The sequence below is a fragment of the Lissotriton vulgaris genome, chromosome 7 (genome assembly GCF_964263255.1).
Source record: "Lissotriton vulgaris chromosome 7, aLisVul1.2, whole genome shotgun sequence".
Classification (NCBI taxonomy): Eukaryota; Metazoa; Chordata; class Amphibia; order Caudata; family Salamandridae; genus Lissotriton; species Lissotriton vulgaris.
In genome coordinates, this window is record NC_141695.1 from 1,593,047,077 (window position 1) to 1,593,069,683 (window position 22,607).

Here is a 22,607-nt window from a genome sequence, read left to right on the forward strand (position 1 = left end):
AAAAGCACAAGAACATGAAACACACATTGAAAGCTATCTATTCCATCCAGGCAGAGTTCAGATGTATACTCAAAGTCATCTGCACCATGCATAGGGTCCAGTGATGAAGTGGTGACATTTTTCAGGGTGACTGCAGAAAGTGGTGGCCTCATGCGCATACTGGGAACATAGACACCATAACCCACCACAGAAAGTCAGTAGGAAACCACATTAAGCCCACTCTATTTGAGTATACAGCCAGTGACTCTGGTGTCAAGACCTTCAAGAGACTGGATGGTGGTCCATTATACAACACAGCTGGAATCAAACCACCCCCGATGTATATTGTGTACAGTCTACACATCTTCACTTAAATATTCCATACTATTTCTCCTTTTTAAATCAGGTTTGTAACATGGACTCAAGGAAGATTTTGTTATCCCATCTGTAAATATGAAATGGATGCTCCTTCTCAATGAAACCCACCTCCCTCACCACGTTAGAGTGAGGGAGGTGAACATTAGTTAGTAACCCCAATATTTATGTTTAATTTAGAAACATGTCCTAAAACAGTCAGGAGAATACATTTAGGTAGTACATGAAACTGTGGCGTAAGTAAAAATCTGTGTGCCTCTACTCTTTTTCATTTCCTGCTCCACAATTTCATATTGATGTTGCCATGTCTCAGGAGGTATGTAAAAAAAAAAAAAAAAAGTTTCAGAAATTCATTTTAAATAACATGCATCACGATGTCAAGATGTACCTGCCATCCAAGATCTCTGAAACTGACATATAATTCATGTTTTTTGCATGCTTGTCTCTGGTCACTGCTGCTGTTTTCTGAAATAAATAAAATATCAATCTTTAGTGTAATAAACCTAAAGGACAAATTACTTACCTTAGGTAACGCCTTATCTGCTGAAGGCATGATCTAGCCGAAGATTCCTTACCTTTGAATTTCCCTGGAGTTAGACTGGATCCGGAAGATTTTTCTTTGAGCAAGACACCTGCGTGCCGGTAGGTAACGTCGATCAGCTCCGTGCGACGTCATCGGTGTCGTCTGTGCCATAGTGACCAGTGTCAACTATATAGATACCACCTGGGTGCACTGATGTCAGTTACTTTTCACGACCTTCCATGCCAGAAGTATGGAGTCATTAAGTGCACCCATATTGGTGTGTTGGAGACAACTAGGGCCCTGAAAAGGGTCAGTCCGGACCATAAAAACCTGTCCGCAGTGCAGGGAGGATGATTGAGTCAGCAAGGAATCTGTTGCTATATCATGTCTCTACCAGATCAGGCATTACCGAAAGGTAAGTAACTTGTCTATCTGATAGAGATATCTAGCTGCAAATTCCTTTCCTTTGAATAGATACTCAAGCAATACCATCCCCGGAGGAGCAAATGTGGACAAGTTTTGACCAGGAAGGCCTGCAGGACAGAGCGCCCAAAAAGACCCTCCCTGCAGACTGGACCGTCCAGTCAGTAGTGCTTGGTAAACATGTGCAGGGATGCCCATAACGCTGCCTGACAAATGTCGAGGCCTGGAACTCCAAGTTGCACCTCAGTGGTAGCAGCCTTAGCTCTGGTGGAATGAACTGTTAAGAATTCAGGAGGCGGCTTCTTCACAAAAGCACAGCAAATCATAATGCAGAGGATGAAGCATTGAGAGAGTCCTCTTCTGCACTGCACGACCTTTGTTAGTTCCCACATACCCCACAAAGAGTTGGTCGTCCACCCAGGATTCTTTAATGCAGTCAATGTAGAACGACAATGCTCTTTTTAGATCAACAGTGTAGTCGCTCCTCTTCCTTAGAGGGATGCCGATGAGTATAGAATGTGGGCAAGGTGATAGATTGCCCCACATGGAAGGGTGCTACCACTTTTGGTAGGTAAAAGGCCCTTGTGTGAGGCACCAACTTGTCAGGGGAGTTTTGTCAGGTAAAGAGGTTTGGATGGCAAAATCTGCAATTTGCTCACCCTCCTGGCAGATGTGATTGCCACTAAAAAGCCGGTCTTGACGGTAAGTAGCTTGATGGGGCAGTTGTGCAGAGGTTCAAACGGAGTGCTTATTAGGAAGGTGAGAGCCAAATTTAGGTCCCACTGAGGCATGATGAAAGTGGGAACATACGTACAAAGCCTTTGAGAAATCTATTTACAATGGGAGATTTAAACATAGTCTGGTCTGGCAGTCACATAAAGTCAGACAGGGCTGAAAGGTACCCATTTAGAGTGTCCAGAGGAGAGCTCTGCCGGGCAAGGGTTAAATTAAAAAGTAGAATATCAGAATGGGAAGCAGAAAGAGGGTCAATAGACTTTTCTGTACAGTATATTACAAACCTATTCCATCGTCAGGGGTACACCAACTTGGTAGAGGGATGCCTTGGCTGCCAAAAATATTAGAGACCTCAGAGGAAGGTCTAATGCGGTCAACTGCCACTGCTCAATTGCCACATAAGAAGGCGTAAAGTTGACAGGATCAGGTGGAGAACCTTCCCCTGAAGCTGCGAAAGAAGATCCTCCCGAAGGGGCAGCCTGCTTGGAGGATCGATGCTCAGTTGGAGAAGTTAAGAATATCAGACTCTCCGTGCCCAGCCCGGGGCCACAAGAATGACTTAGACACAGTCAGTCCTGACCTTCTTGAGAACTCTGGGCAGGAGTGGTATAGGCAGAAAGACGTACAGGAGGCCTGAGCTCCACTAGAGAAGAAAAGGGTCTCCGAGCGAGAGTGGCCTTGGAAACTCCAGCGAACAAAACTGCTGATATTTTGTATTCTCAACAGAGGAGACAGATCTAACCAAGGCTCTCCCCACTGTTGAAAGAAACCTTTTGCCACCTCCAGAGGAAGACACCACTCTTGAATCACTAAGCATAGATGGCCGAGTTCATCTGCTCTGGCATTCAGCGAACTTGCTAGGTGCAGAACCAACAGGGATATGCCCTGGTGCTCTAACCAAGTCCAAAGACACAGAGCCTCTTGACAAAGGGTCCACGACCCCATCCTGCCCTGTTTGGTACAGTACCACATGGTGGTGGTATTGTATGAACTCTTTTATTAGCTGCCTTAGATGGATGGAAGGAAGGAAGGAAGAAAGGCTTCCAATGCCTAACAAATTGCTTGGAGCTCCAGAAGGCTGATGTGGAGTCTGGATTCCACCGGATACCAAAGTCCTCTGATCTGCACCTATCCTAGGTGGCTGCCTCATCCCAGGAGTGGTACATCTGTCACTACTGTGAGATCTGGTTGGGGAAGAAAGAGGGATCTGTCTGTGAACCAATCCTATTCACATGTGCCCCTGGGCTGGGTTTGTACCAGGTACCCAGTAGGACAACTGTGAGGGCCTCATTAAAGGGTAGCAAGTGTTCCAAAGAGGAGACACTTGGCTGCTAGACCTCCATCAAGATCTTAATCATGACCGCATGTAGGAGACCTCAGCCGCCCTTTGCACCTCCATAGCAAATTACATTTCCACCTCTGTAGCCACTCAAGTGGGAGAAAGCATGCCGGAATGTAGAGAGGTGGCCAGTCCACTGGCCTCACCCAACTCCTCACACCAGTCCATTACTTGATGAGGCTAGTCTTCTAAAGGGTCCAGTGACCCCTCCCACCTTCTTCCAATCCTAGCCCTTCGAAATAGGGCTCAGGAAACAACCTTGTACCTGGAGGTTCTGTCAGCGATAGTATCAGCATTAGTCAACACAGTACCAGCGGCACCGGGAGCATTGATGTCAGGGCTGGGGAAGGTCGCAATGGCATGACCGGTGCTGGACTAGAACCATAGGGGCACAGTGGCGCTGGGGCAGGAGCTACCAGCAAGAAACCCGATGGAGCCCTACTCTGAGCCTGTATGGACCGGTAGGGTCCAGAAGCCCAAATATGAGTCACATGGAGCCTTACAATTCTTTAGGGTTGCGAGGGGTCTCTCCGGCTCCCTGAAAGGCGGGGAAATGTGGAGCCAACCCAGGCTCAGGTTCTAACGTGGGAGGCCTAGAATGCCTAGGCTACTAAGTTGCGGCAGCTGATGAAAGGGAAGAAGTCAAAGCACACTGACTTCTTGTGTTTCTCATGTCTCTTACCTGACCTACCCAATGACCGAGTGGGAGATAGAGGACTTGGGACTCCAGGAGCAGTGCTGGACTTCCTCTTGACTGGGACCATGAACAAGACCTGCTAGGATTTGTGTGATGCGGTGCTGAGTGCCGGGCCACAAGTAGCTATAGGGACTGCTCTCTCTAAGCTTTCGGAGCCATGGCCTGGCAGTCTTAGCTTGACTTCAAGTTGTGGTCATGTTCCAGACACCAGAGGCAAACCAGGTGCGAATCAGTCACTGACATGGCACGGTCTGAATCAAGAAGTGTTCCTAGACAGGATGGAAAAAAAGTCTACTCACCAAAAAAAGGAGTGGACAAAATGTCGAAAAAATTCCATCAAAAAGTGAAAGAGGGTAGCACTCTTTATGGATCAGCTACTGACTAGAGTTAAAAGAATGGATGTGATGCCTACTGTGATACCTACATAGGTGACTTGGCGTCACTACTGCTCTGATAGCGCCGACGATGTCATGCGGGCCCAACCAACGGCAACTATCAGCAACAAAGAAAAATCTTCCAGATCCAGTCTGACGCCTGGGAAATTCAAAGGTGGCTAGCGGTCTCTATCAGATAGGCAATACAAGTATTATAGCAGTCCTGCAGCACAGTTTGGCTAGGAAAACACACTGAAAGAACAGCATGCAGGTTTATAGAAATAGCCATTACATTTCTCACTGTTGAACGCTTAAGAAAACATCAAATTCAGGTACTTTTTCCTGTTCATTACATTATAAATTCATGACTACAAAGACCGGAAAGCAACAATAACATTTTGATTGGATGAACTTCTTATTCTTGCAACTGGAAACCTTGAGAGATCTTTAACAGCGGTCAGATGCAGATTTTTCAATAGTAACTTCTTTTCACAAGTGCACAGTTCTAAATATACACTTGAGCTTAGTGTTTGTATTCATATAAGAGTATTTTTACAATGAGAGCATAGCAACAGAGCAGCTGTGCACTTACCAAGGACAACTGAGTCCTGAGATTCATATAAAAAAAATAGGATTCAAGATCGTTCACAATGAGGAAGAATATCCAAGAGTGATGATTCCTATTACGTAGACTGTACCAAGCAGCATGTCTTGTGATGTTGCAATATGAAGTACTTCTGACTGTTACAGTGAAGATGATTTGATTAATTTTATTGTTTGCACAAGAGTCCTGAGGACTTGGAGTGAGAAGATCACGACTTCGGGCTTCACAACCGGTCCGGGGACCATTCTCTTAACCAGGAGCTCAATTTGAGCGGAATCACATGCTGGGCCAGCATGAGCTTTAGGGACCACTCTCTCGAAGCTTTCGGATTCATGGCACTGGCAATCGGAGCAGACTTTGGGTCGTACTTGCACTCCAAACACCATAGGCAGACAAGATACAGGTCCATAATTGACATTTACCAACAACAGGCTCTGCACAGCCTGAATCCCATCTTTCTAGATGACATACTGCTAAAATACCAGGAGGAAAACCTTAAGAACTAGACAAAATGTAGTAAAAAATAGTGATTGATGGCAGTTTTTCTCAAGATCAGCGCTGGCTGGTGCATAAAAAAAAAGAAACAATGTCAGCGTGGCTTGGTGGTGCTTATATTAAGCCTGGGCGGAGTTCTGTACAGAACTCCGTGAAGTGCAAAAAAACTCTGCCGCGCTATGCGGCCGCAAGCGGCGGAGTGCATTGGATAAATCCTGTTTGTGGTGATTTTCAGTGCCAGGTGCTGGTCTGCACTGTGCAATCATCGCAAACGGCACTATGCACAGCGCAAGCAGGCGCTGCTTCCTTTCTGCTGCTCGAGTAGATTTTTACTCAAGGGGCAGCTTTCTCAACGCAAGCGGACAGTTTCTCAACGTGAGCGGTCGCGAGCATACACAACCACTCGCAACGAGAAATCTGACCGCCTCCGTTAGGAAATCTCACCAGGAGGTTGAAGTTCCATGCTCGCCAACTTGATGTGGAGGATCGCGAACAAGGAAAAATCTTACCGGGAGGTTGATTTCCACGCTCGCCAACTTTATGTTGACGAATGCGAGCACGGAAAAAAAGATGCAGGGAGGTGGATTTTCCTCGCTCGCGCTTGCCAACTTGATGTTGACGAACGCGAGCAAGTGAAAAAAAAAAAAAACGCCGGGAGGTGGATTTTCCACTCCGCACTCGCCAACTTGATGTTGACAAATGCGAGAAAGGGAAAAAACTCTGCTACGACTATTACAAGCAGAATCAGGATTTACTGATCTAAGGCTTGTCCTCAGTCCCCTCTACATGAAGATGATGTGCAATGGATTATATCCTTAGAGCCAAGGCCTTGTACCGAATCCCAAGAGTCCAGAGGTAAAGAGCTCGACTAAAGCTGTGGCCTTGCACTGAATCTCAACTGCACAGAATAAGGTAATTGGCAGTAGGTTACATTAAAACAAGGACTAGCACTCAACAATAACAAAAACTCAGATTGATTATTGATATCATACATCTTGTCATTTGTGACATCATGAGCAGTGAATACGGAGTATAACTATGGTTGTATTCCTACCCATTAGTGGCAAATTGCAATGGTTTTTGGAATAAAAACTGTAAATATATAGGGGGAGGAGCCAAGATGGCGGACGGGACGGACGTGTGAGCGCCCGGCTCCCCAAGCCGTCTGCTTCGCATTGATATCCTGGCACTAATCCTTGCTTACACCGCGCTGAGACGATGACATTAACGCGCTGATGACAGTCGCTTTCATTTGCGATCTCCGCCGGCCGTTTTGGATGAAGATTCCGGGAACTAGCCGATCACCGGGGCTGCCCACGATCCTTGTGCCGATTGCCGCCGCAGGTCACTGGTGCTCTTAGCCGGGCGGACGGGCTGTGGAGGTGCCGGCGTTGGGACTGACCCGATTGCGGAAGATGGATGGGGTTTATCCTGTCCTTTGAGGCGCGACTCCAGTTGGCTGAGGAGTGTGTGCCTGGGAAACGGGATCCCTTTGTTCCTCGCTTTCCACTCCTACGCTGCCTCTATCCTGGGCGGACTCCATCTTGCGGCGTCCTTCTAGTCGTGCATTAACAGTACCCACGGGAGACGAGAGGGCTCTCACTATGCATGACCCCCCGCACTGGTAGCCGCGTGCCCTTCCGTGGTGGGACGATGGCTCTTCCATAACGGGGTCGCCCCCCTCCCTCCAGTGTGGATCCGCGGGAGAGAAGGCAATGGCGCTTGCCCTCCAGCATGGACAGAGGGCTGTTCCCTTATCCCCAGTTTGCGCGGACCTGCCTGCAATTGACCCGGGCGATGATCCGCACGCGGCACTGTGCGAAGCGGATCGGCTGGTGTTACAGAGTGACCTGACCTGTGGCGATATCCTTGATGCCCTCGCAGACCTACGAGCAACATGGCGGCGCAATGCTCAAGAACTGGGAGGTAAGATCGATGAAGCTGTGCTTTCCATAAAGCGACCGAGGCTGCCTGTTTCCCTACTGCCTACGTGTGCTTTTACAATGGATACAGTGTTGCTGCAAGTGCGAGCGGAAGATCGAGATGTCCCTGGCTACGATGTTGCGTGCCTCCCTACCGACGCTGCTACTGCAACAAAGTCTCCCCTCACTCCGGGAACTATGACTCTGCCTGAACAACTGCTATCAGAGCTCCGCTTATCGCTCTCCCAGCAGTTTGCCCCCATTGAGGGTGTTGCCTTCGGAGCCCTCTTTCTACACTGCCGGAGTGAGTGTCATCCTGCATGGCAGGGGGGGTTTTTCATCCTGGCCGCTGAATTTGTTGGAGACTGGGAACGCTCATCTTCTCCTCTTCTGCTCCTTCCATGTCGAGAGCGGCCATTTTGCTCCTTTGTTCTGCCGGACATGTATCCGCTGAGGTGGCCATGCTTGGGGAGGTTTCGTCGTTCTGGCCAGGGTTGAAGGGGCCCCTCACCTCGGCTTGTTTGATCGGCTGGCGGAGACCCGGACTGTTTTTCGTTTTGCTATGCTGACTGTTTTGCAATTGCAGCCTTTTTCCCATTTGAGTTTGCGACTATCCTGTACTGTTGTGTTCCTTGCAGATGGGAGGGCGGTTCTGTATGGGCCCGGGGTTCTAAATGTGAATGCTTTACTAATAGTGACTGGCCTTGTCATGTGCCCGCTACCATGCCGTGATTAGGGTAATTAATAACGCTATGGCTTCCCGTGTGGGCTGAACAGGGATTGGAACTGCTTTTGTATATGTTGTGAGCACACATCGTGAAATGACTTCTTCCATCTCTTCTATTGTTGCAATTTATTACAGCACTGTTGCTTTCGGAGTAGGAGGTTTTCAGTGTGGGACGCAGTGGATGGCCGAGGGTCCCGGGTGCTCTGATGCTAAGTAGGCTCCTCCCCACCTTCTTCTTTTGGGAGTGGTAGATTAGCTTGTCCTTTTCTCCCTCCCTATATTCAAGAGTGACAATTTTCTTTCTTTTCGTCTCCTTTTTCCTTCTTTCTGCATTTTCTCGCTGTCCCTCCTTTCTTCCGACTTTTCTTCTTCCTAAATTTCGGGTTTATAGGGCGACAGGCACGCTGCTAGGGGGGGGGGGGTAGGCCATAGCCTCTGCATGTGTGTAGGGTGGGGGGTTATATTTCATTTTTGTTAGTTTCTATGGGACCTGTTTTGTTTCTTCTATGATTTTACCTTTCTTGCCCATGTTTGGGAGTGCTGGGTGTAGGGTGGCAGTGGTAATGTGACTGGGTTATAGGTGCTACTCTGTAGCATAGCTATTGTGTAACCATCCTGCCTGGCGGGGACTTGCTTCTCGATATACGAATTGCTTGATACAGTTGCCAATGTCGTGTCCCACCTGCATGGACCTTGTTCTTAATTTTTATTTTACCAGTACGGAACACTACGGCCTGACTTCGATAGTTGCATAACAAAAAACTTTAAAATTTAACCTTCATTCATCCTGTGACACGGTGCTGTGACATCCTCCGGTTTTTCTTCCTTTAAATGTTTGCGGTTCTGCTGCAGTACTGTGTCACCATAACGTAAGCTGTTGTGCTAACTGAGTGTTCGTGGCCGGCCGGATGGTTGTAGGCCCGTATTTGTTATTTTCCTCATGCACAATAAAGGTTTTCAAAAATTAAAAAAAAAAAAAAAACTGTAAATATAACCTGTGTCAGTGAGTATAATACACTCACACTTTATGTGTTTTACCGTGTTTGCAAGTTACTTGAGAACTCGCCATTCTCCAGAATCACGTCTCAAGTGGATTATCAGTAGTCAGTTACAGAATTACATTTCCAGTAAAGTATAGATGTCCCTCTACTAGAAAAGTGAAAACATACAAAAGATCAGCTAATATGGCAAAATAAAATGGCTGATCAAATATTATGCAACTGATGCTAGGTAATATAGACACTGTCAAAATTCCACCTTCAGCCGCATCGTCTATTTTGTTAGCAAAAAGATAGCTTTCCTTACCCAAAATGAAGAGTTCAAGTCACATAATAAATCTTAAAACCAATGTTTGAGCAGTGTGTATATGTAACTAGCGTCCAAAGATACTTCACAATTTCACCACAGGATGTGTTACAAATATGCATTCGTTATATTACATGCAAAATTTACCTATATCATGATAACAGTGAATAATGTCAGGCGCATATTCCCATCTTTGTGTAAGCCACTATTCTGACAGGCAGGACCAAGTCTGTCTGCCAAACTAATACCCAAAATCAAAAAACAAACCTGAATCCTCTAAAATATGGGTTCTATGTCTCTGCATTTTGTGGACATATTACATATACAAAACAAAAAAACCTGGCTGACTGGACACAAAATCTAACCTAAATGTATTGGTGCATGTTTTGGAGCACTTAATTAAGGTGGCTGCAGTATTCTGCTAGAAAGCGCAAATAGTGTGTCCATTACGCTTAAATCCAGCTATCCCAAAATGTAATACTCCGCATTGCACTTCATATCCACTGGTCCCCCAACCTAATGGGTATTTGTGACGCTTTGGAACGCGGGATGTGGTGCAGTGAGGACGGAAAAGGGTTTATGCTCCGATACCTATTTCTGCTCACCACTTTCATGAGCCATGTTATTTCAAAGCCTCTCCACAGTGGTTAGCATGAGTTACACTACACACTACAGACACCTCAAAGACGGCTTACACTTCTTTTCTGGAGCAAGAAAAGATAGACGCAGGATAAAACTCACCAGCAGGACTGGTCTTACTACGATGTCTAGTTTAATTAACATACTATTCCTTTTTTTAAGGTCTCGGCTAGTAACGCGCCAGAGAACTATTGTCGGCGTCTCAGCAGTCTGAGAACACCGAAGTGAGACAAGACCTGGCCGCGCGCAGCGTTACCCCATAGGATAACGTTGTGCGCGCGGCCAGGTCTGGTCTCCATAGCATTGCAGGGCTTCCACAGCATTGCAGGGCTGACCGATCGCGTCGCGTGCCTCTCTGGAATGCAGGGGGAGTCTGAAGAGAGGCGCGCGGCGCTGATAAACAGGCAGGCACTGAGCTGCAATCACTTGTTTGAGCACGTTACTGGTATTGCACGTACAATAACAAAAATATGCTGCATTTGAAACTAGAGTACTTGTAAAACGCTTTAATGCCATCAGGTCCGGTTCGCGCAATGTAAATGCGAGCACTTTTAAATGTAGATTAAAAAAAATGCAGAACACACACGCCCACGTTTACTTTGAGTCCTCACATTTGCTGCCACCGATTGAGCAATGTCAAGTGTTCCATTTTTTTTGAAAGGTAATATTTTATTTATTTGGATGTACATTTTTTACTTTTTTTACTATAACTCTATACTTTATTAAAGTGCACTGCTGTGTATGTGCTTTACTTTTTTAGCTGCATCTCACTGTGCGCACTCCCGTTGCACGCCCACTAAGCAGTTTTCCGATCAGTCATTATGCTCTGAGCTGAATACTCTGGGCAAGGAGCCTAAGGTCCGCTGAAGGTACCGAGGTGAGTGTGGGGGCCGGGACAGCTGCGGCAGGGGGAGCACTCGGCCAGGTCCTGGAGCTGGGCTCTCGGTGAGATTTGCTCGGGTACTTTCCAGGGTGTGAGGGGTCCGCCTGTCAGCCTCTCCGGGGTGCTCGTGGATAGGGCCGGAGCTGGGAAGGCTGTCGTGACTGGTCTGTTCACGGGTAGGGATTGTAAGTGGCAGCCCCTCTGCCTCGGTGAAGGGTGACGGTCAGGTTCGTGTGCGTTGAGCAATGAGTTCCCAGGAAGCGTGTGTGCTCTGAGTTCTCACTTTGGCTGGCCAGTAGAGACACAGACACGCAAATACACCAGAGCACATATAAGCATGAACACACATGCACACATAGAAACACAAGCACATAAAAGCACAGACACGCTATTACACCAGGGCACATATAAACATGAACACACATGCACACATCGAAACACACGCACATAAAAGCACAGACAAGCAAATACACCAGGGCACATATAAGCATGAACACACATGCACACATCGAAACACAAGCACATAAAAGCACAGACACGCAAATACACCAGGGCACATATAAGCATGAAGACACATGCACACATCGAAACACAAGCACATAAAAGCACAGACACGCAAATACACCAGGGCACATAAAAGGACGCACACATCGAAGCACAATCACATACATGCACACAAATACACCAGGGCACATATAAGCACGCACATCGAAACATACGCACATAAAAGCACAGACATGCAAATACACCAGGGCACATATAAGACCGCACACACATGCAAGCACCTACACAATAACACATTTCTATATTGCCATGCAAGTACACAAGCAAACACAAATATAAGCCCACAGATGCATACACACATATATAAGCACTCACACAGCCCACACAATTGCACATGGTTCCATTCGGCTACATAAAAACGCACACTCAATGCCACACAGAAACACGTAAAAGTTTGTTTAGATATGCCACGTAGATCCATGCACACACGAGGCATACACGCTCTTAAGCCAACACACACATCCAAACGCGCGCACATGGATCCGTGCACAATGTGTCACACACACACATGCACGGGCAAACACGGCCACCTGTTCACACATTCATCACTGCTCTTGTGCTGCATGGAATATTACAGTTGGTGTTGCAATATTTAGCAATGCCAATAGCTCAAACTTAATTAACCTGAGACCTATTGCATTGCAAATGCTTGTTTTTTTACTTATACATTGCTCATTACATAATTATGCAAAGTATTATATTGGACAACCCACCGTTTGTGAACCTAAGCAGATGTTTCCTAAACACTGCTCAGGCTTGCAAATCATGGATTCATATTCTGACTCACATTTGTGAGAAAGATGTGATCAACAATATAAGGAAAAGGTTATCTCAAAAGTACAAAAAGTGAGACTTTGAGAACTGATACTATGTCGAAGACATGTCTATGAGGGTATCTAGACACCTTTGTAGATTGTATTCTGTGCATATTACATATACAAATGAACCGCCAGATCAACACCTCACCATGCTTCTACACACTTCACCTGCTTCAAAAGACCTTAAAATTGATCCCAACTGAGGCCAGAGAGAGGGTCACCCACGCACTCGTCAGCATCAGACTAGACTACAGCAACACACTCTATGCAGGCGTCAAACAGAACCTCCTCAGGAAACTACAGAACATTCAGAATGCTGCAGCCAGACTGGTCCTCAACATCCTCCGCCGCAGCCACATCTTCGAAAACCTGGGAGAACGCCACTGGCTCCCAGTCAACAAAAGAGTCCGGTTCAAGCTCCTCACACATGCCTACAAGGCCCTCCACGACTCCAGACCAGCATACCTGGACCACCGCCTCATTCCATGTACCCACCAGACAACTCCGCTCCACCAAACTAGCTTCTGCCGCCGTCCCTCAGATCTGCAAGACCAGGAATGGAGGAAGATCCTTTTCCTATCTAGCCTGGAACACCCAGACTTTCCACCTCAGGCTATCCCCATTGCTGACTCAATTCAGGAAGGATCTCAAGACTTGGCTCTTCGTCTAAACCTCAGCGCCTCGAGACCCTCACAGGTGAGTAGTCTGGCTTAACAAATACTGATTGCTTGACACAGATCAAATGCTGAATATGCATTATAAAAAAATACTGAGATGTCCAGAGATTCTACAACACAAGGACACTTCCGACAAATAGTGATAATACGATGTGAAGTTCTGCATGCCGACTTTCAGCCACTCCAAGTGCTAATGTTTGTAAATAGTATAGAGAGGTATTTCCAAAAGACTCATTTGTTGGATAGATATACTCGCGTTCTTACATATATGTCACAAATATTGTATTTTACCAATCATCTGGTAGTGATCAATCCAATATTTAGATTTTGTGGCATGCCTTTTCTCTTAGGTTCGCTTATAAACAGTAGGAATCGAACAATGTCAATACACCCTGTGAGGCATAAGCTAGTATATTACCTGGCCTGAGGCTTTAGCAGCTAAGATAATGGGATGAATGCCAACAGCCTAAAAACCACACGAAACAAAACAGATTGCTGCTCTGGAAGCAAAGAACCTCATAAACCATGCTTTTATTTCAGCAGCCTCTATAAAGAATTTTATTACTGATCTGGGAGTACTTCTTAGCGCAATCTTGGTATGGCCTCAACCTAAGGTGACCAGGCATCCTGGATTTGCTAGGATGGTCCCCGTTTTTCACCAGCTGTCCAGGCAGGTTTCGTGAAATTTAGCTCATGTCCCGGTTCTTGGAGAGGGTCGAGTGAAAACGGAGGCGGGTATTTTTCCATGTTTTACAGAGCAGGGATAGTTAGCAGTTGTCCCAAGAAAGCAGTTTAATTCACAGGCAAGCTACTGGGTTTAAAAATTACATCTTATGTATGTTCTTACTGCCTGTTTGGTGATTCTCTTCTGTCATTCTGTGCGCTCGCTTGACGTAAAGTTATAGTCCTTCTATTTTTGTGAAATGTCTCGTTTTTTGCTTTAAAATTCTGGTCACCCTACCTCAACCTCAACCATTTTGCAAAGTTCACAGCAATGAAGGCCATTAGTCTTCTCAGTGCTGAAAGAGTGCTGGTGCCCGAAGCACTACCCAGATACTATCGGTTGGTGCAATTACACATAGGCGCACCCGATACCAAGGCAGCATAACCTTGAAGTCACCTCACACCACTTTAAATCACTACCAGACACTCCGTATCTCACTCTTGCAGATCACGGTTTTCTACCTTTGTGACGTTTTTTCAATTTTTCGCAAACGGTCTTTCTGATTTGTGCGTTTTCCCCTCTATTGCTGTTGGTAAGGAAAAATAAGTGTCTGTACTCGGAAATAAATGCTGCTGGCCCTCATTGGCAAACTCAAATTGAATTGATCACAGATCATATCCTCTCAAATCTGACAAGCAAATATCAGTTAACAATAATGTGATCCTGACCTATCACAAGAGTAACAAACGTTGCCCAGCTAGTGGAAGGTCACAGACATTTAGTTTTTATGGTTTGGTAAGTTGTTTTATTTTGGTGCCCTTATGAAACTTCGGAATTGCCCTGCCATTCTATTCTCTTAGCTGCAAATCACGCGCAGGTACAGAATGAACCGCCTTATCAAGGAGTCAGTCATGTAAGAGAACTAGATAAGTACCAATGGTCTAGGAGTCATCTGCAACTACACACTTGTTTAACGACCTACGGTCCACACAAAATCTAATTTTGTTGTCAGGTTTCTGGGAAATCACAACAGGCGAAATCCATGGTGATGCCTCTACAGGCTCAATAATCCCCCCTTGCAACATTTCCTCCAAAACAGCTTTCACTTCCTTCCTTACAGCAAAAGGAACTCTTCTTGCTTTATGTTGGATGGGGACACTACCCTCTTTTAACAGAATTCTATGAGAATACCCTTGTAATTCTCCTAACTGTTCTCTAAAGACATTACTAAACTTTAAAAGAACATCCTCCACATCAGAATCATTCACAACCATCACAGGTTCCTCAGCCCTGGGATCTATAACTATGTGAAGGTCATATTGATGAATACGACCTAAAATGGCCGGTCCATCAACAGAGACATACATTTTACCATGTGTAGATCTGTTCTTGAAAATAATTTCAGTTTCAAAATATCCAAGAAGATCTATTTTCTCACCTTGATAACCAGAGGGAAAAATATCACAATCCAATAAAACTCTTTGACCCCATAGTTGTTTTAAGAGTGACATCGGAATGATGGTCCATTTAGAACCAGTGTCAACCATAAGACTGACAGGTTTTTTGTCAATAATAAATTCAGCTTTGAGAATTCTCTCTCTCCTGTCTTGACAAGAACATATAGAATCATGTAAAACAAGTAATTTGTTGACATCTCGATTCAATCCACAATAATCATTCACCACAGTCACTCTAGTATTGCTTCTATTTTTACACATTTTGGCAAAGTGACCCTGTTTACCACATTTTAAACACTCATTATTTGTGAAGCAAATTTTCGCATCTGAAGAATGAATTGCTACCACATCTAGAGCATACTTTATATTGAGGTTTAGAATACTGCTGACTAGCATTCTTTTTTTGAAAGGCATACCCTTTTTTTCTAACTAGAGCAACTGCACAACTTTCTGTATCGCTATTGTCACTAGAAACAATTGCTTTGTTAGAAATTTCAGCAACTTTGAGATCGAGACCAGTTTTTTGTAATTCTTTCATACATTTTTCACTTTCCTCTACTATTTTCGTAAGATCAATAGCAACCTTTAAGGTTGGGTTTTTTGCTGCCCACAAACGTTCCTGTATTTTGCGGTTGTTACATTGAACAATTAGTTGATCACGAATGAGTTCATATGTCATCTGGCCAAAACTACATTTCACAGAGAGTTCTCGCAAGCGTGCGACAAAATAATCTATGGATTCATCCTCTCGCTGTTTATTCTTATAAAACTTATATCTTTGCAAAACAAGATTTTCCTCTTTAGCGAATCTAGTCTCAAGTCTGGTAACAGCTTCTTTAAATTCATCAAGAGGAGACTGAGATCCTGATGGTAGAACTTGGGGTAAATACTTAAATATACGTTGACCTTCCTTACCCAAAGTTGTCATCACCAGTGCATTTTTCCTTTTAGGAGAAACATCTTCGCCGTCTAAAGCTTCAATATAATTGTAAAACATGGCTATCCAATCCTCCCAGGAAGTGGAAGGATTACCAGGTTCGCTGAAAAAAAGTGGAGGAAGTGCCACATTGACTTGTTGTGACATGGTTAATAATAAACTAATGAAAAATTGCAAAAACAAACAAAAGAGTATAGAGTATTATTCAAGTGACAAACTCCACTGTGACCAGGTTAAAATATAAACAATTGCCTTACTTAATAAGCTGTTACAATAACACATAAAAGAAGACAGAAGTCTGTTCAAAAATGCGTTGAATTTTGTTGTTTCTGAAGTAATTGAAACTTGCCAAAAGAGAAAACAGCATTGAGGAGAAACTGACACCAAATGTGAGTAGCGATCGTTGACTCGCGCTTGGATCCTGACGGGAACAGCGTCAGAAGAAAGCTGACATCGGAAGTGGGTAGCGTTCGATGTCAAGTTCTCGCGAGAGTAGACAAGCAGCGTCTTGCGTGGTCAGAGTCACAGAGTCATAGAGATCGCATCATTGAGATCGCGCAGGGAGCGCGAGGCAGGCAGCGCTGAAGGCAAGCAGCGCGCGTTGTCACGAGAAGGAATGGAGGTCTCGGGAAATGTTGAATCAGTAACCAGGGAACAAGGTAACTGATTTATGAGGGTTTAAAGTCAGAATAACAACCTCCAAATATTGTGAGAAACGCTCACCTTGATGCGACTTTGACGCGAAGACCAAACATCAAAAGATAATGAGACAGATGACTCATGTAATGCACGCAGAGTTCTTTTGTGGTGAAAAGCCGTAGTCCTTCTGTAAATTTCTGTTCCACTGCAGTTCCAAATATCTGGCCAGTTACTAGTCCTTGACGCCAAAATGTAGTAAAGAATAAACGTAGTTCCAAGCAGGTAGTGGGTTGTTGAAGGCAGGTTTATTTGCAGCACATAGAAAAACAGCAGATCACCATCTGGCCAGACAGCAACTGACACAGCTGGAATTCTTAGGTGGAATCATTACAATCAGAACATGCTAAAGCTCCATGAAGGAGACAATGAAAACAGACTAAATGCATAGAAGCTATTTACAACACGTTGCCTAGCTAGTGGAAGGTCACAGACATTTAGTTTTTATGGTTTGGTAAGTTGTTTTATTTTGGTGCCCTTATGAAACTTCGGAATTGCCCTGCCATTCTATACTCTTAGCTGCAAATTACGCGCAGGTACAGAATGAACCGCCTTATCAAGGAGTCAGTCATGAAACTAGATAAATACCAATGGTCTAGGAGTCAATGGTAAAATAACAGAGATTATGTCCCTTGAAACAACCTGTATTTGTTACTTTGTTCTATGTTCAGGTCTCGTTACCACCCACTACAGCTGGCAGGTTGCCAAATGCCTATTGTGGGCTAACAAAAACTTACAGAGGACTTAAAGCACACCCATTGCTTGTCAGTGGTTGGCTTGGCCAACCATATGTTGGCTTCTTATTTATTTGCTTTACTTCCCCTTCTTCTATTTGTCGCGCCCATGGAGCATGGTCCCTTCACCATCCTTTTTATTGGGCGCCTTGTATGCTATACCACTGCTTACATTTAGGAAACAATTTTTTCTTTCAGCACTCCATGAAAGTGCATGTGTTTTCTAGCACATTCCATTTTGTGCTGCTCCTCCCCTGAAACACCCATTACCCTCCTGCACATGCCCCACATTCCTCTCGCTCTCTCTCTCTCGTGTGCTTCTCCTCGCACCCCCCCCATCCTTCCCCCCCCCCCACCGCTCCATGGTGCTCTCTCCTTCCTGTGCTGCTTTGCCATTTGTTACTGGTTTCTCCACTACATCAAAAGTGCTTTTGGACACTTCGCTTGATCCAAATGTGCCCCCCCATCTTAGATCGATAAAAAAAAAAGATTATAACAAGCATTTACAATGCAATGGTTTCGCCTTTAGAATAGTTAGAGCTATTGGCATTGTAAATGACAAAATTTGTATTTATGTGTTGGTTTTGAAAACAGATAAAAAAATGGCATTGTCATTTACATTGCCATTAGCTTAGTCTCTCGCAAATGTGAGACCTATTGTACCCTACGGACGAGCTATTACATGGCCACTACACACCACTGCCCACTTTTAAGCGTTTTCCACCCACGTCTTCCGCCCTACCTGTTGCCTCCACTCCACTTCAGTGTTGGCTCCTGCCCCACCCTGCCTCCTGCAAGATCCATCCTAGAGCATGAGGCTCCTCTGCTGAATCTTTGTATGGAGGTCAAGGGTCAAGGCTTGCTCCAAAGACAGGCACAGTCCAGACCGGCTACTTGAAGTTCAAACCCACCTAACCTTGCACCCCACTGTGGCATGGTGCCTGAGGGGGAGCGGCCCTAGTCTCACAGCCGGCGGCGAGCTTCTCTTTCCAATCCACCCTGCTCAGTCACCCAGGCACTGACCTTGGCCTCCAACAGGAAAAGCTCAAAGAAAGCTATGTACAGTCTACCCAGACATATGTGCTTCCGGGTAAACTTTAACTTCTTCATCTTCTTGAAGATGTCATGGCCACCTGCAAGGGCTGGGCCCCCTCAATCTTGGTATTTTATCTTATAATTTGGTTAGAAATAAGAGTGTAGTGTCTTCAGATGCCATGTGATCGGCTGAAGCCTAAGACCTTACGGGCATTGCTCATATTCCATTGTGTAGGGACACTTGGATGGACCAGCAGGAGAACACCATCACTGAATTTTACAATTATTCTGCAATTGACACTTGCTTTATTCCCACCTTTCTGTTTACAGACTACACTCCGAGCTACTGTAGTGGCAGAATCCTCTGAGCTCGTGTTGCAGAGCTGCCAGGTGGCGCAATGTATGTTCAAGAGCACGTATGGGCCACTATGTATAATATAATCTCGGCGTGAAAGCAGCAAAATACAAAAAATATGTATGATTACAGCTTTACAGATGAACAGCAGTAAAGATGCATGATTAGAAATAGTGAGTTTAAACTACTAGTCTGAACTTTTTGGGTGTGTTCCTGCCTAATCAAATACATGAAGAATGCTACCTTTTTTTACTGGATCTGTACTATAAATGTATTAAATGTGTTTTATTGGAATAAAAATAGCTTAATTAAATCCCTCCTTCAGAAACAAAAAGAGTAGCTTTGGGTTAAAAAAGATTGTTGTGTGCTAAAGGTCACACTGTGTGACAGAGCTTGGGTATAGTAGTCGTTTTACAAAGTGCACTTAAGCTGAAGCTGGTTTAGCATTTACTGTATGCATGTGCCATTTATGGAGCATGACAGGCGACCACCATGGCAAAGGATGCAGCTGCCATCAGCAAGTGGTCTTTAAAAACGCATTACATATTTTTTCAAAAATTTAATTAAGTAGTGGCAGGATTAGCAAACTGTTTTGCTGAGTGAGTCGTTAAAGCTTTGGCCGATATTTACTAAGGTACAAACAGGTCTCCTACATACAAGGTCCCTACAAAAATACAGTAAATGCTAAACCAGCTTCGGCGCAGGCGAAATCTAATGTTAGAACAGTGTGGCCTTCGTTCCGCCTCTCTCTTCCATTGGCTAGCTCCATAAATGGAGGCTAGCCATTGGAAGAGAGAACTGTCTGTCATTTCCTGAGGCGATTGGTGGGCGTTCCGCCGATTCTTTCCCTCTCCGCAACGTCATGAAGACGTGGCCACTGTGGGCGTGTACTTTTTTTTTTTACACCGATGTTTGTGTTCATTGTTCGTCTTGTCCCTGTCCCGCTGGCTGTTTCCTGACCACCCTCCCGCTGTCCGTGTGCCTGCCCGCCCCCCCACCCGCTGTCCGTGAGCCCGCCCGCCCCCCCCTCCCGGTGTCCATGTGCCCGCCCGCCCCCCTCCGATTGTCTGTGTGCCCGTTAACCCTCCCCCCCTCCCGCTGTGTATGCCGGAATCTTGCTCCCGCTGTTCGTGTGCCCGCCCCCTCCCGCTGTCCGTGTCCCCTTCCCTCCGCGGCGTACGCCCCCATCCAGCCGCCACCCTGGACGACATGGCAGGAGGCGTTATCCGCGGCCCCGCCGGGAACAATGACTGCCACATATATGTTGGGAACTTGCCTCCCGACATTCGCACCAAGGACATAGAGGACGTATTCTACAAATATGGCGCTTTTCGTGACATCGACCTCAAGAATCGGCGCGGTGGGCCCCCTTTTGCTTTCGTCGACTTCGAAGACCCGCTGTAAGTACCACGCCTTGTTTATTTGGCCAAGGTGTTGGAATATATCCGTGAACTGCCACAAGCGTGTACCGAGGGGGGAGGAGCCGCTGCGGTGCAGCGGACCGAGACAGCTTGGTGCAACGCGGGAAACAGACTTGTGTTGCCGAATCATGCCCCCAAGAAAACTGTGGCTGAAAGAAGGGAATTAGAGGCGGACATTGAAAGAAAACTATTGCGCCTTGCCAAAACATTGGATTACCTGATTGCAGCATTGTGGGACTGGTAGTCCCCAGTATCGGCACAAGAGGGATAATTTAATGCAGGTGAGGCTCCGAAGCCACTAGGAGGAGGAGCCAGTTGGCAAGCACGCATTTGGGACATTCGCACTTGATGAAGGCTCACGCCAAAACCGGTTGTGCACGCAAATCCCATTAAACTGCAGCCTCAGAATGCCCTGCTGTGTCCTTTGTCATCTTTGACCGCAAGGAAGGAGAAAATGATTTAATATTACCGCTCTACCTAAGGAGCGTGCGAAGGACCCTTTCAAAGAAGCGTTCACAGAGAAATTGGGAAGGAACTGATGTTAGCCAAGGTGTTGGAATATATCCGTGAACCGCCACAAGCGTGTACCGAGGGGAGAGGAGCGCTTCAAGCCACCTTTGCCAAAAAACGCCACTGAAGAAAGGATCATTCCTGAAACGCGTCCAGCGTTAACTATTAACTATTGCTGCCCTGATGGTTCCTGCTGGCAGGCTGCCTTCCAATAAAAGCAGGCCTTATACTTACCTTCGTGTGGCTCTATTTTCAAAGGGGTTCCTGTGTTTGTGGAGATATATATATATATATATATATATATATATATCTCACACCAAACTTTCTCCCTTTGAAGAAGAACAGAGGACACAGCAGGGTTTACTTCAGTCGTTTATTTTGAAAACTTGACGGTATGACTGGTTTTGGCAAAACGTCTTTCTCAAATGACATAGTTCATTGTCGAGTAATCAACTGATGAATATCTGAACTAGGCTCCTCCTTATCTAATGATGAAGGGCTCACCTGCTCCACATTAGTCCACAAAAAGTTACATCAGCCCCATGTTCAGACTGCATGTCCCATAATGCAGCATGTATGTGAATACAGTGTTGCAGGGGGTTGACTCCGCGAAAATACAGGGAATAGACGACCTCGGGTTCCCTACTTCCAGCCAACCTACTGCACAGGAACCAAGGCTGAAGACGAGAGGATAGTGCCGTGGTCTCTCAAGGCAATCCTGGACCGCCAACTGGCAGCAGCAACTGGGTCACCTGAATTGTAGGCGGCGGGTCGCAATCATCCGATCCCTCGGTACGTGAAAAGTTCCTTTTGCCCATGTAGTTGCGACAACGTTGGAAAGGTCCTCTGTTGCACACGACGAGCTGCACGCTTAGTCCGCAAAATGTTACAGCAGCCCCATGTTCAGACTGTATATCCCTAAAATACAGGCAATAGACTACCTCGGGTACCCTACTTCCAGCCAACCTACTGCGCAGGAACCAAGGCTGAAGACGTGAGGACAGTGCCGTGGTCTCTCCAGGCAATCTTGGACCACCAACTGACAGCAGCATCTCTGTCACAAGAATTGTAGGCGGCGGGTTTGCTATCATCCGATCCCTCGGTACATGATAAGTTACTTTTGCCCATGTAGTTGCGACCACAAAATTGGAGGGGTCCTCTTGCACCACAAGCTGCACGCCACATACAAAACCAAACCTCCTCCCTTTGAAGAAGAGCAGAGGACACAGCGGGGTTTACTTTGGTTGTTTATTTTGAAAACTTGACGGCACATTACAGGTTCTGGCACTTCGGCCCTCAACATATTGGGTCTTGTCCCTTAACACAGCTGCTAGTCTTCCAATCTTTCTGAAACTTGTTGTGTACTACTTTTAAAATTGGTGGGAGGAAAGGGCAAGGTGAACACAGGCATTGTGAAGCTCAAACGTATTTTTCACTTAATCGTTGAGGTCCAATATTACCCAGTACCTTCTGGGCATCTTAGGCTCATTTCATGTCAATCACTGGAGGAGAGTATTTCCTATTGTGCAATGTTGCCAGTAGGGTTTTTTTTAGCTAACTCTGTTTTGATACCAGACAGGAAATGATCGAGAAGGCTTTCCGAACCCCATCATATTTAAGTATTGCTGATGCTGGCAGTGCATACTGGTCGTTGGTCTTTATATGACATAAATCTTCAGCCACCTCAAGTATTCTTATCTGATTGATGGCAATAACATG

General features: G+C 45.7%; 1 protein-coding gene across 1 annotated transcript in view; it reads right to left on the bottom strand.

Moving 5' to 3' along the window:
• The window catches only part of BMP7 (bone morphogenetic protein 7), a 290,263-nt gene that overhangs the window by 15,549 nt on the left and 252,107 nt on the right, over nt 1-22,607 (bottom strand). The window contains exon 5 of the mRNA XM_086932499.1: nt 743-819. Coding sequence (XP_086788625.1) covers nt 743-819 — 77 coding nt within the window. The remainder of the gene's footprint in view (nt 1-742; nt 820-22,607) is intronic.